This window comes from Pisolithus orientalis, assembly GCF_024613125.1.
Source record: "Pisolithus orientalis strain OTSU chromosome Unknown F5J12scaffold_2, whole genome shotgun sequence".
Taxonomy (NCBI): Eukaryota; Fungi; Basidiomycota; class Agaricomycetes; order Boletales; family Pisolithaceae; genus Pisolithus; species Pisolithus orientalis.
In genome coordinates, this window is record NW_026260783.1 from 483073 (window position 1) to 495460 (window position 12388).

Here is a 12388-nt window from a genome sequence, read left to right on the forward strand (position 1 = left end):
TTTCCACTTGTTCCTGATAGGCTTTGATGTTGGCCTTGACACACTCCAAGAATTTTCTTGTCCAATAAAATGTATGATGGCAGTCTTCCCAAAGTAAATGGTTCATATCCACATTATTCCTCATCAGGTAGCTCTGTGCCATGAGGAGTTTGGGCCATTTGTGGCACAAGAAATCATCAATCTGCAATGAATGCCAACATTCTGGTCAGCAAAGCCAGAGAATAAGCAACCAGTTGCTTGTTCTCACCATGGCTATGATTGTTTCAGAACTTGGTCCACACTGTGATGCACATGCAATCCATGCACATGATGCATCCTGCCTTACTCTGTCTCCTCACTGTTGACATGCCATGGCAACAAATGGTTCCACCCAACAGACCACCTAGGTAACTTTGCATCAGATTGACTGCTCCTTGTCCAGTACATAAAAACTCACACCTCCTTGATGATATCTCCAAAATTGATCTTTGGCATGCCAGTGGGATCATGAAAGAGTCATTGGATGTTGTTGAACATCAACTTGTTGCCAATGGGCAATGTCTTGAAGCTAGATGGGTGGCCTGTTTGCAGCATGTACCCCTTGTGAACCCACTCCAACTTGGCATGCACTCTGGCATGGACCTTGTCAACCTCACTGGTGGTGTCCATGAGTGTGATGCTTTGCCCTTCAGTGGTGGCCAGACTAGCCAGTCATTGGAAATATTTGGTCATCAAGTCCTCCCACTTGCCTCTGCTGATTTCATCATTCACAGCCCAGAGGCACCATGGGTTCCCATCCCTATGCTTCTTCATAACCTCTGCCCATGCACTTCCCCATATGTTTGCATACTCATGAATGATCCCCCATGCAAAGTATGGTGATTGCATGGCTAAAGCCCACATGTCTTGTGCCACCTTCTTGCACTCCTTATCCATGTTCAACTCATCCTTACTTGCATTTTCCCTCACAGATGTCAACATTGGAACTGGGATGGGTGCTGCCAGGAATTTGAATACATCCAAGACATATTCACACAGAAGTAATTGTATCTGCAAGGACATTGACATATGGACAATGTTCCATGTAAAGGAAGACCACTTACTCCACCTGTGGAACACTGCCAGCTTTCAAGCTGCAGAGTTGTAAACCCAGTGTCCAACTTTGACTTGACAGACCCTCCTTGGAAGTGTTTGGGGTGCATGAGTTTCATCACACTCATGTACAACACTTCATCCACCAACACCTGACTCAACTGGTTCACTTGAGTGCTGCCTGGTTGATGCTGCACTTCTTGTACATATTTCTCCTTGGCATCCTGGTTGTTTTCCAGGGTCACAAGGATGTTCAAAACCTGATACAACTTGATATTGTCATTGTCAGGCAATGTCACTGCTGGTGCATTGCCACTCAGGTTTTCCAACATCCAAGTACAGTTGGTGTGGACATCCAATTTGTCTGAAAGGTTGTTTGTCATCAGCCATAAAAGTGTCCAGCCACTTATTTTTTCCACTGACCTTTGACCATGACCCACTTTGTTCCAACTTGTCCTTGTGCTCTACACCATAGATACTCTTGGTCAACTGAACTCCCTTTTCATACTGCATATGAGTCCATTAGATAGTCAAGAGCTTCATCACCTCATGGTGGTGATATCTGTTGAGGAAGCTTGCTTTGTGCTTGGCTACCTCCAGTTGCTTATTTTTTTTTCCACTGACCTTTGTTGATGAAGTGGACCAACCATGACCCACTTTGTGTCCTTGTGCTCCACCCCATAGACACTCTTGGTCAACTGAACCTTCTTTGTATACTGAACATGGGTCCATTGGACAGTCATGAGCTTCATCACCTCACAGCAGCAATATCCATCAAGGAAGCTTGCTTCATGCTTGGCTACTTCAGGCATCCAGCTCACATGGTTGGCTTAGGTGCCAAGTTGCACCAGTTGCAATGAACCCAGGTCAATTGCTACTGGTGGCACCACCACCACCATGGCATTCCAGACTACCTTGTTTTGTAGTCCTCACAAGCTGATGCTATTCTTGAGCTGCACCAGATATCTGTCATTGAGTCACCTTGGGTTATGTTCATGTAGTATGAGTATGGGCCCTCATTCCAGGTTGTATTGCTTGTTGGCCTTGTCTCAGATCATCATCATCAGCACATACCCCAGTGACAGGTCTGCAAGTGCTTTTTCATTCACCATGATCTGCATGTCTGCCTCAGTAATCTCTGTCTTCTTGATGTTGGGCACCTGTGACCATCATCATGTCAAATGTGTGAGACCAGTGAAGTTGTGACCACTTACAACATCCTTGCTCAACATGACACAATCAGCTAGCTTTGGAAAGATTTTCTGATGGCATGTCAACCTCTGGCATACCTACCATCACATTTTACTATCTCACACACCTTTGTCTCTCCAGTTTGATCTTGTCTGCCACCTGGTCAGCACACATGTCTGATTTTCAGTCACTTCACACTTGCCTTGTGCTGATACACTGTTGTTTTCTCTGCCATTTCCACTGGTACATTGCTCTGAGGTTGGCATCAAACATCAGACCCCTGGCCAGGTCATACCATCATCCTGTGTAAGACAGATACATCAGTGGCTGATCAACAGACCTTGAATTGGTACTGACCTCAGTGGTTGTCACCTTGCCTTTGCCCTTGGAAGCTTTGGGACCATGCTTTCTGGTTGGAATTTCCTTGGGTGGTGACTATTGGATCAGAATCAAAAATAGGTGACTGGTCACTTATTTGGGCCAATAACATACCATCTGTGCCCTAGTGGATCCTTATGGGATTTCTTCTGATGCTTGCTTTGTGACTTGAAATCATGTCATGTCAGCAACCACCATGGAATCCAAGTCAACAGTGAGTGCTTGACCACTGCCTCTGAGAACCTTCCAGTTTCTGTTCCTGATATCTCTTCCACTTTGTCCTGGTGTCCATGTTTCTACATTGATATCAATTGTTAGTGACATGCACATGCCTTGTGTGTACCATAACCTACCTTGGAATTTTTCTTGGGGTTCTTCTTGCCACCACTCTTCTGCAATGGTCAGAAATGATAAGTGACTGGTTGCTTATTTTTGGATGATGCCAACTTACCTGTTCCGCCTCCATTGCTACATCTCCTCCACCCTGTAGGGCTGCAGAGGCAGTTGGCTGTGAGTGTTGACAAGGATAAGCCACTGGTTGCTTATTTTTGAGTAGTGCAAACTTATCTGTTTGATGTCCATCTTCTCCCCTCTTGTCCCTCAGACACAGTCAGCTATTGGTGTTGACAAGAATAAGCAGCTGATCATCTTATTTATTGGTGATGTGGACTTACTGGTTTGACATCCATCTCTCTCCTGTGACAAGACCTAACAACAGGGTTTGTTGTAGGCTCACACCAAGAACCAAAAGAAGAAGTAGAGAGGAGATGAACATAGAAGCAGGTGGGTTCAGATCTCAAAGACCCAAATGAACTAGCTTGGAGCTAGTCTGGGGATTGAACAGTGATACTTATACTATGGTACATGTGGTAACAGTGAGGCATACATGAGGTCCATGACATCATAGCAGAGTGGAATGTACTAGAAGGTAGGCATGAGGGAACAGCAAGGTGAGGTCTAGACCAGAGTCTGGACCAAGACTGAGGAGATAAGATAAGATGAAGAGATTAGATAAGAGGAAAGGAAAAGGAAAGAAAAGAAAAGAGTATGTATCATAACATCTCCCCTCTTGGCCCTCAGACACAGTGGTGTTGACAAGAATAAGCAATTGGTCAATTGTTTATGGATGATGTGAACTTACCTGTTTGACATTCACCTTTCTGCCCTCCTGGCCCTTGGATGCATTGCCTATGGGTGTCAATGGGAATAAGTGACCAGTGACTTGTGGGAGGAGAGAGAGAGAAAAAACTCACCTTTGACTCCTTCCTTGCTGCTAACCTTTTTTGGGAAGCAGTAGACTAGGCATGTGAAAGATTGATGGCTGCAGCCACATCTGTTCCAGCAGAGACACCCTGAAAAGAAGAAGGTCAGAATAAGCAACTGGTCACTTGTCAGAGGTTCCATGTCACTTACAATGGGTCTGGGGGGCTGGGAAAGCTGTGACATGACATGATACACATGCAAGTCAGTGTGGTCTCCTGGGCATGAGGTATGGCACAACTTACCTGGGGCACAGCAGTCCTTTTGCCAGACTTGCTACTGCTGTTGTTGGACTGCAGGCAGGGGGAGAGAAATAAGCAACTGGTCACTTATTTTTTCAATGACTCTGGCTTACCTTGGTCTGATTTTGGTTGGTGCTGGACATGATTTTTTGTTTGCACCTGTTTGTACTTAATCCCAATGCAGTAGGCAGTGGTTCAAGTTCAAGATGCAAAAGTTACATAGCCACCAATCTGACCTTGGTATATACTTGTTTGTTGATTATATAATACTGTGACTTCCATATTTGGATATTAAATAACCAATCAATGAACTATGTGAAAGTGGTGCTATTTGTTGCTTATGTAATCAATTAAGTAAGCCATACTGGCTTGGGTGTGCACCCAATGGTTGTGGGCATGCCCCACAAAAAAATAGGTGACTGGTCACTTACCTTGGGTACATACACTGGCATTTTGGTTGTCATACCTGTCCAGAGTTGGACTGGCTCATGTGTACACCTCACAGTTGTTGGCATGCCCCACAACCATAAGTGACTGGTCACTTACCTTGATACACTGGTGTTTTGATTGATGCTCCTGACCAGAGTTGGTGTCCTTCTGGAAGAGAGGGACAAAGAGATGTGATGCTGTAGGTTAGGTAGTGAATGCAAAGTCTAGGAGAGAAGGGGACTCCTAGAGGAAGATAGAGATGGGTCCAGTTTGACCCAGAGGAGCTCTGGGCATCGAATGGTGAAAAGAGTCAAGGGAAGGGATTGGAGTTGGGCAAAACAAATGGAGTGGTGAAATGAGCAAATAATTGCATCTGGAGGTCATCCTCAAAGAGGGCTTGTTGCTGTCCTTTGATCACAGTTCACTGTCTTGCTGTCTGGTTTTCACTTATTTTTTTATTGTGTACTGTAGACCTACACTAGTGCGCAAAAATTGCTGACTAAGCTATCAAAGATGTGCCACAAGGTAAAGGTTAAGTATACTAATGTAAATCAAAGCAAAAAATGCAGTAGAAAAGATAAAATAATCAAAACTCCTTAGTAGGGAGTACCTATTCCCTACAATGCAAGGAGCAGAAACCATTTATGAGCATTGTGACCAAAGTGTACTTCACATGTCACAACAGTGCAAGTTGAGCAGCAAAACTCACATGCCTGACCATCTGCTAGTGTTCATATACTGCTTGGTCACTTGTGTAATCCTCTGATGGCCATATTTTCCAATCCTGCAATGTTTTTCCCATTCTACCAATGTCCCATGCACCAGCAATGGATAAGTGACCAGTCACATGTCAAGCCTAGATCAAAAGATGGGATGACAGATGGACAGTGTTTCTAGATGGGGAAGTATTAAATCCAGAAATGGATGGCATGAGTCAGGTGTCAAAGGGCTTGGGCAATGGAGGTCTGTGGGGTAATGGGAGCATAGGGGATCATGTCTCCCACCCATTTGTCCTCTCAGTGAAGTTAACAAAACACTTCATGAACAAGGCTCTGATGGAGGAGAGGGAGAAGGGGGGATATCTGCTGCTGGATCCTGCAGTAAGAAGGCAAGATGCATGTCATATTCATCATGGATGTGATCAGGGAGGCTGGAGAACAGCAGATCATACTGCAGCTATCACAATGTAGGGGGAACAATGGATGAGAATGGAACAAAGACATTACAGGGAGCAGGGAGGAAGGATCCATTTGCTTCATCAAGTGGAGACACCAGGATGACCACATAAGACCTCTCTAACTGAGTGACAGACCTGAGGTGACCAAGGAACATCCTTCTGGAAGTCATACTGACAAGGAGAACACACTGACCAAGCTGCATGGGATGAGATGAGGCTGTCAACAATGGAATGAACCAGGGGGCTTCAGGACAGAAGCTGGTGGGAACACCTGGCAGATATACATAGCCACTATCTCTGCCAAAGGAGACAAGTGAGATGATTGATGTAGAGGCTGCCATATCTGATGAACTTAGCAAAATGAGCATCTGATGGATGGAGTGCTGTAGAAATGCATAGGGAATGAGGATCCTTTCCAAACTCAGAAGGCAGGATCATGTGACTGAGCACTTCAAGCAAGTGTGGGAACAGAGTCAATATCCTTGGAAATGGTGGAGATATGACAAAAACTGGAATGCCATACATGGGTGCTAAAAACTTTTGATGGGCACTTATCTCACTTCCTCTTTTCTCTCTAGCACTGATGATTTGTTCTTGTGTGAAGGATGACTACTAACATCCAGCAGTCCTTCTATGCATGAGGGCTATAGTCTTCATCTCCATTCATGGCACTGTGCACAACTCATTGACAAGTTGGGCAGAGTCAGAACCATGTCCACAACACCTTTGGTGTGTGACAGCATATGAACAGGCACTGATACCCCAGTGTCTTAAAGACTTGACAACTCATCTCTTCCAAATTCTGGTGGCCTGGACTTGCATCCTTCATCTGGAAATATGTTGAAGGTTGTGCTATATGCCAGCAGAATAAAGTAAACACCCACCTGACAACACCACTCCTCATGCCCATCCCCTCAACCTTGACCTGCCCCTTCCAAGAGATCTCTTGCAATCTGGTTACCAATCTTCCCCCTTCAAAGGGTTATGATTCCCTCTTGGTTGTGGTAGACCATGGGCTTACAAGGGGGGTAATTTTAGCACCAACTAAGAAAACAGCCTCCACTGCCAATGTTGCAGCTCTATTTTTCAAGAAAGTCTACTCCCACTTCAGGTTGTATGACAAAATTATATCTGATCAAGGCCCTCAGTTCACCTCAGCATTTGAAAAAGAACTCACATCCCTTTTGGGATATTCCCTTGCTCTGTCTATGGCATATCACCCCCAGACCAATGGAGAAACAGAACACATAAACCAGGAGGTCAAAACACACCTCTGCATCTTTTTCCAAAATGACCCCACTCTCTGGGTGGACAATCTTCCTATGGCAGAATTTGCACATAACCACTGACCTCATTCTGTCACTCACCAATTGCCATTCTACCTCATGTATGGCTATGAACCAAAACCTCTCCTGTCCCTGATTACACTCACCTTCCTGCCACTGAGTCTAGACTCAAAGAACTCCAAAAAGCCAGAGAGGAAGCCCTTGTGGCGCTGTGAGTCAAAGTGAGGTTCAGTGGTGAAAACCAACCAAAACCAACACAAAAGACAATGAAAGCAAGTGGTGGTGTGCCTATGTGGTACCTAGATGGTAGAACCTGTTCTTTGGGAGGGTTTTTGCAAGCTACAACACTCAAAGATGAGTGCTGAGGGTTGGGGGTGCTCCTGACGAAGAGGGAGCAAGAATGTGATAGAAAGCGATAGGGTAGACTGCTGTCAGCCTACAGAAGGATGGATGGTGACTTAATTTGATGTCCTAAGCTGTACTGAGCTCAGGGAGGGCTTTGAGCAAAGTATATGGATGATAGATGATGATAAGCGAAGTAGATGATAGCTAGACCCTTAATAAGGTCTCAACTATCGAAGCTGATGAATGATTTACTGAGAGATGATAAATTGTGAGCAAGAGGGGCTCTCTGATGTCTTCTTTCTTTTTTGCTACCTAAGTACAGTGACTTATATACAGTACAGGGGTGTTGCCTATGGAAAACAAGGTGCAAACACTTGGTAAGTGATTGGTAACTGATGAGTAAGGAATGTAAGCGATGGGTAATTGTCTTGGAAAGCATTGGTAAGCATTGGTAAGGATAAGTAAGCCAAAAAGCGAAGAATCAGTAAGCAAAGTCAAAAGATTGGTAAGTATTGGCAATAGGTGAGTCAAAGACAGTCAGAATGTCACAGTATGAGTCAAGCAATGTCAGGAACTGGGAAAGTGCACTGGAATCACATTAGGGGGAGGCTGTGCATGTCACATCTCGAAGAGATCACTTCTAGGCCAAAGTGGGATGACAGAGAGGCAGTGCTGATCTGATGCCGATATGGTACATCCAAAAGTGGACAGGGTGAGTCAGATGTCAACAGGGGTCAAGCTTTGGGGGTCTGTGGGGTGACAGGAGCATAGGGGATCACAACTTTCCCCCCCAAACCATCCTCTCAGTGAAGCAAATAAAAACTTCATGAATGAGGCTCTGTTGGAAGAGAGGATGAAGGGGGAGCATCTTCTGCTGTATCTTGCAACAAGGAGGCAAGATGTGCATCATACTCATCATGGATGCGATCAGGGAGAGTGGAGAACAGTAGATTATACTGTAGCTGTTGCAATTTTGGAAGAATGATGGACGAGACTGGTATGAAGACATTGCAGGGGGCAGGGAGGAAGGATCCATATGCTTCTTGGACTGGAGAGACTGAAACGACCACATAAGACCTTTCCAAGTGAATGACAGACCTGAGGTGACCAAAGAATGTCCTCCTGGAGGTCATACTGACAAAAAGAACATGCTGTCCAAGCTGGATGGGCTGAGAGGGGGCAGATGAGGGTGGGATGTACCAGGATGCTTCAGGATGGAAGCTGGTAGGAACTCCTGGTAGATATATGTAGCCATGGTCCCTAGCAAAGGGGACAAGCAAAATGACTGATGTGGAGGCAGCCATATCAGAAGAATTAGTGAAATGAGCGTCTTTTGGAGGGAGTGCTGTAGAAATGTGTGGAGTGTGCAAATCCTTTCCAATCTTGAAAGGTAGGATCACGTGGCTGAGCACTACAAGCAAGTGTGGGAATGGTTTCGGTGTCTGCAGAATTGGTGGAGATACGTTGAAAACTGGAATGCCGTACACGGGTGCTTAAGAATTTTATTGGCACTTAACTTGCCTCCTCCTTTTTCTTTGGCATTGACAACTTGTTCTTGTGTGAGGGATGACTGCTGACATTGCTGGCTGTCCTTCTTTGCATGAGGGCTATGGTCTTCACCTCCATTCATCAGCTACATCCATGTCCACCTCACCAAACACCTTTGGTGTGTGACAGCACATGACCTAGTTAGAAAAACAATGAAAGATTGTTCTTCCTGACCCTTCACCCCATTTCAAAAAGGTGATAAGGTTTGGCAAGAAGCATGGAACTTAAAATGTTCCTATGAAAACAGAAAACTTGCCCCAAAAAGAGAAGGACCCTTCACCATCTCTGACATCCTATCTCTGATCACATACCACCTCATGATTCCCACACAATGGAAGATACACAACATGTTCCATGCTTCCCTCTTATCACTGTATTGTGAAAATGACATTCACAGGCCAAACCTCCTGGCTCCACCACCTGACCTTGTCAATGAGAAGGAAGAATATGAAGTAGAAGCAATAGTTGGCCACAAAAGGTCTGGCTGTGGACACACCTCCTTAATTAAATGGAAGGGTTATGTAAGTATACACTTACTACTCACACTACTCACATGCACCACTCATGGTATCACATCACACTATCACATCTCCTGTCACATCCTCGATCCTTCGTCTGGGCATGTGGATCCCTGCTGTGTTGTACTGTTTTGACCCTGGGGGTATATATACTGGTGCTGCATGTAGATGCAGGGTCATCTCTTCTTTCTTTCCTTCTCTCTCAACTGCCTTGTATCAGTGTATACACTTGATCATAATCCCACACATGCCTGTCCACATTCTGTTATCATTGCAATCCATCTTGAGTGTGCTCACCCCTACTGTGGTGAGTTCCACTTTTTTTGAATGTGCCATAGCCTGTGTCAATGCCTGGTAGAGGTGTCAAACTGCTGTCTTGTTGCATCCCCTCCATCCCTGTACCCTTGACTACTTGTAGTCAAGGGAATAACCCTCTGCCTGTGACACTGTTGTTATCACTGCTGTCTTTGTCCTTGATTTCATTGTCTCTGTCATCTGCTGCCTCTCTTCCCTGGCCATCTATGCCACCACTCATGGCCCTACCTGATGATACTCTGTTTCTGCCCATCTCTCCTTCACATATCCCCTTACCAGCATCCCTCCCACTGTTGCCCACTTCCACAGATAGCTCCTTGTTGTCTGATAGCTTTACTGTGGCTCTCCCTACTGTTGCAATGTCTTCAGCACAGTCCTTGATAGTGTGATGTGAGAATACTACTCCTGGAAAGATGCCTCCCTTCTTGACAGCAGGAGATATTACTCTGGAAGGGCTGCATAGCTGGGAACTAGGTTGTGAAAATTAATTCTGGCTGAAAGGCATAGCAGAGGATGTTCAGGTCACTAAGGTTGTTGGCCATCTTCTGGACCCCCATGTACAGGACTGGATCAGTAACAATGGTAGTCAACTGACTGCCCTGACATTCACTGAGTTTATGGATGAGGTTCATACATATTGGCTTCCCAGTGATTGGGTGGAAGCTATCCAGCAGAAGTCACTGTCATCGATGCAGGGTAACAAGGCCTTCCATCTGTAGGCCATTGAAGTAGAAAGCCTGAATGTCCTGTTGCAAGGAAGTGAGTTCCATCTCACTGAAGATCATCTCCACTTTCACTTAGAATCACACATGCACCTGGACCTCACTGCAGAATATTGATTGACTGCTGCACATCGCAAGAAACAGTTCCATGCTTGGCTCAATTTAGTCCATCTTCTAGATGAGAAACATGTCCATGATGCTGCCAAGCTCAATGTGGCTCTTCATAAGAAGCCATTTCAGCCTAGTCACTCAGCCAACACTACTGCACTGAACTCAAAGACATCAGATAGTCATGTACACACTCGTCCCCCCACCCTTACTGTCAAGGAATGTCAACTCCTCTGTGACAGTTCTGGGTGTTTCAAGTGCCACTGTCTCTTCCAAAACCACACTATGCATAACTGTCCAAATGACATCCCAGATGCTAAAAACTACAAGGCACTGACTGCTGCTGATGTTGAGGCTGCTAAGAAGAAACATACAAAGCTGGTTGCTGCTGTCATTGAAGAAGAACCAGTGGCAAAGTGTGCCTGCATCACTGAGGTTGATGACAACACTGATGCCATTGCTGTTGTCATGCCTTTGGCCACACTTGGGGATGGGACTGACTCAGGTGAAGAGTATGTCACACCTCTCTCAGTTCCCCACCTTTGATGGTCCTGCCTTCTTGAAGGACCTAATCTGACCTTCCCCTTGCCTGTAAAAGCACTGATTGATAGTGGCTCACATCTAGTTCTGATTGATGAGGACCCTGTCTTGAAGTTGGGTCTTTGGTGTTGTCAACTACACAAGTCCCTCAATGTCTCAGTGGCACTTTCTTCTGGTGACCAGGAAGTCATGTTGTTTCAGAGTTATGTTGTTCTGTCCTGCCTTTCTTCAGATGCATGTTTTTGTTTGCATTCTGTTTGTGCAATTGTTGTGCCCCATTTGTGTACACCACTCTTGTTAGGGCTCCCCTTCCTCTTGCATATCAGACTTGTCATTGATCACACTCTCTGTACATGTGTTGATAAGAATACTGGTTATGATTTAATAAACCCTTCCCCAGTTGCTGTCCCCACTCCCTCACAACCAGTGACTCCTACTGTCCAGACTGTCAAGCAAATGAAGAGTGCTGTTCTTGAAGAGCTATGTGGTGTCTTACCCACCTATTGCGAACTTGTTGAGGTGGCATCCACTCCAGTTTGTGGGGTGGATGTCATTGGTGCAGTGCAGCACTGCATTGAGGTCCTCACTGCAGCAGAGGAGCTGACAAAGCATGATGCATGACTCAAGGATGAGTTTGCTGACTGTTTTCCTGTCAACATTCCACCCACAAACACCCTGCCTGATGATATCCTTTTCCATGTACAGCCCAAAGATGCAAACAATGTGATCCAACTTTGGTTGTATGATTGTCCCAAGAAGTATCACTAGGCATGGAAGACATTGCTACAGCAGCATCTTGATGCTGGGCAGTTATGGCCCTCCAATAGCACACACTCTTTGCCAGCCTTCATTATCCTGAAGGCAGATCCTACAACATTACCCTGCTGGGTGAATGACTTTCAGCAACTTAATCTGAATACCATACTGGACAATCACCTGCTACCTTGCATTGATGAAATCCTGTGCAATTGTGCTAAGGGCAAGTACTTTGTGAAACTGGACATGACTAATGCATTCTTCCAGACCAAGGTACACCCAGACAATATCAAGTGGTTGGCAGTACACACACCTTGGGGTCTTTATGAGTGGACCATCATGCCCATGGGGAATGCCCCTGCTGTCCATCAGCATCACATGTCTGCTGCCCTCTGTCATCTGATCAGCCACATTTGCCATGTCTATCTTGATGATATTATCATCTGGTTGCAGACACTCAAGGAACATGAATGCAATGTTTGTGTGGTCCTCCAGGCCCTCC

The 12388-nt window shown here is 45.4% G+C and overlaps 1 protein-coding gene across 1 annotated transcript; it reads right to left on the bottom strand.

Moving 5' to 3' along the window:
* Positions 1–495: 495 nt before the first annotated feature.
* On the bottom strand, positions 496–4285 carry F5J12DRAFT_779164 (uncharacterized protein; the record flags this gene model as incomplete). Its single annotated transcript, XM_051742360.1, has 20 exons — positions 496–682; positions 725–1029; positions 1083–1331; positions 1495–1578; positions 1696–1787; positions 2005–2114; positions 2146–2231; positions 2286–2349; positions 2390–2421; positions 2620–2697; positions 2868–2936; positions 2994–3032; positions 3092–3148; positions 3315–3348; positions 3527–3561; positions 3782–3828; positions 3894–3918; positions 4054–4077; positions 4146–4193; positions 4256–4285. The coding sequence occupies 20 exons, from the start codon at positions 4283–4285 to the stop codon at positions 496–498; spliced, it is 1695 nt and encodes a 564-aa protein (XP_051604716.1).
* Positions 4286–12388: the final 8103 nt, after the last annotated feature.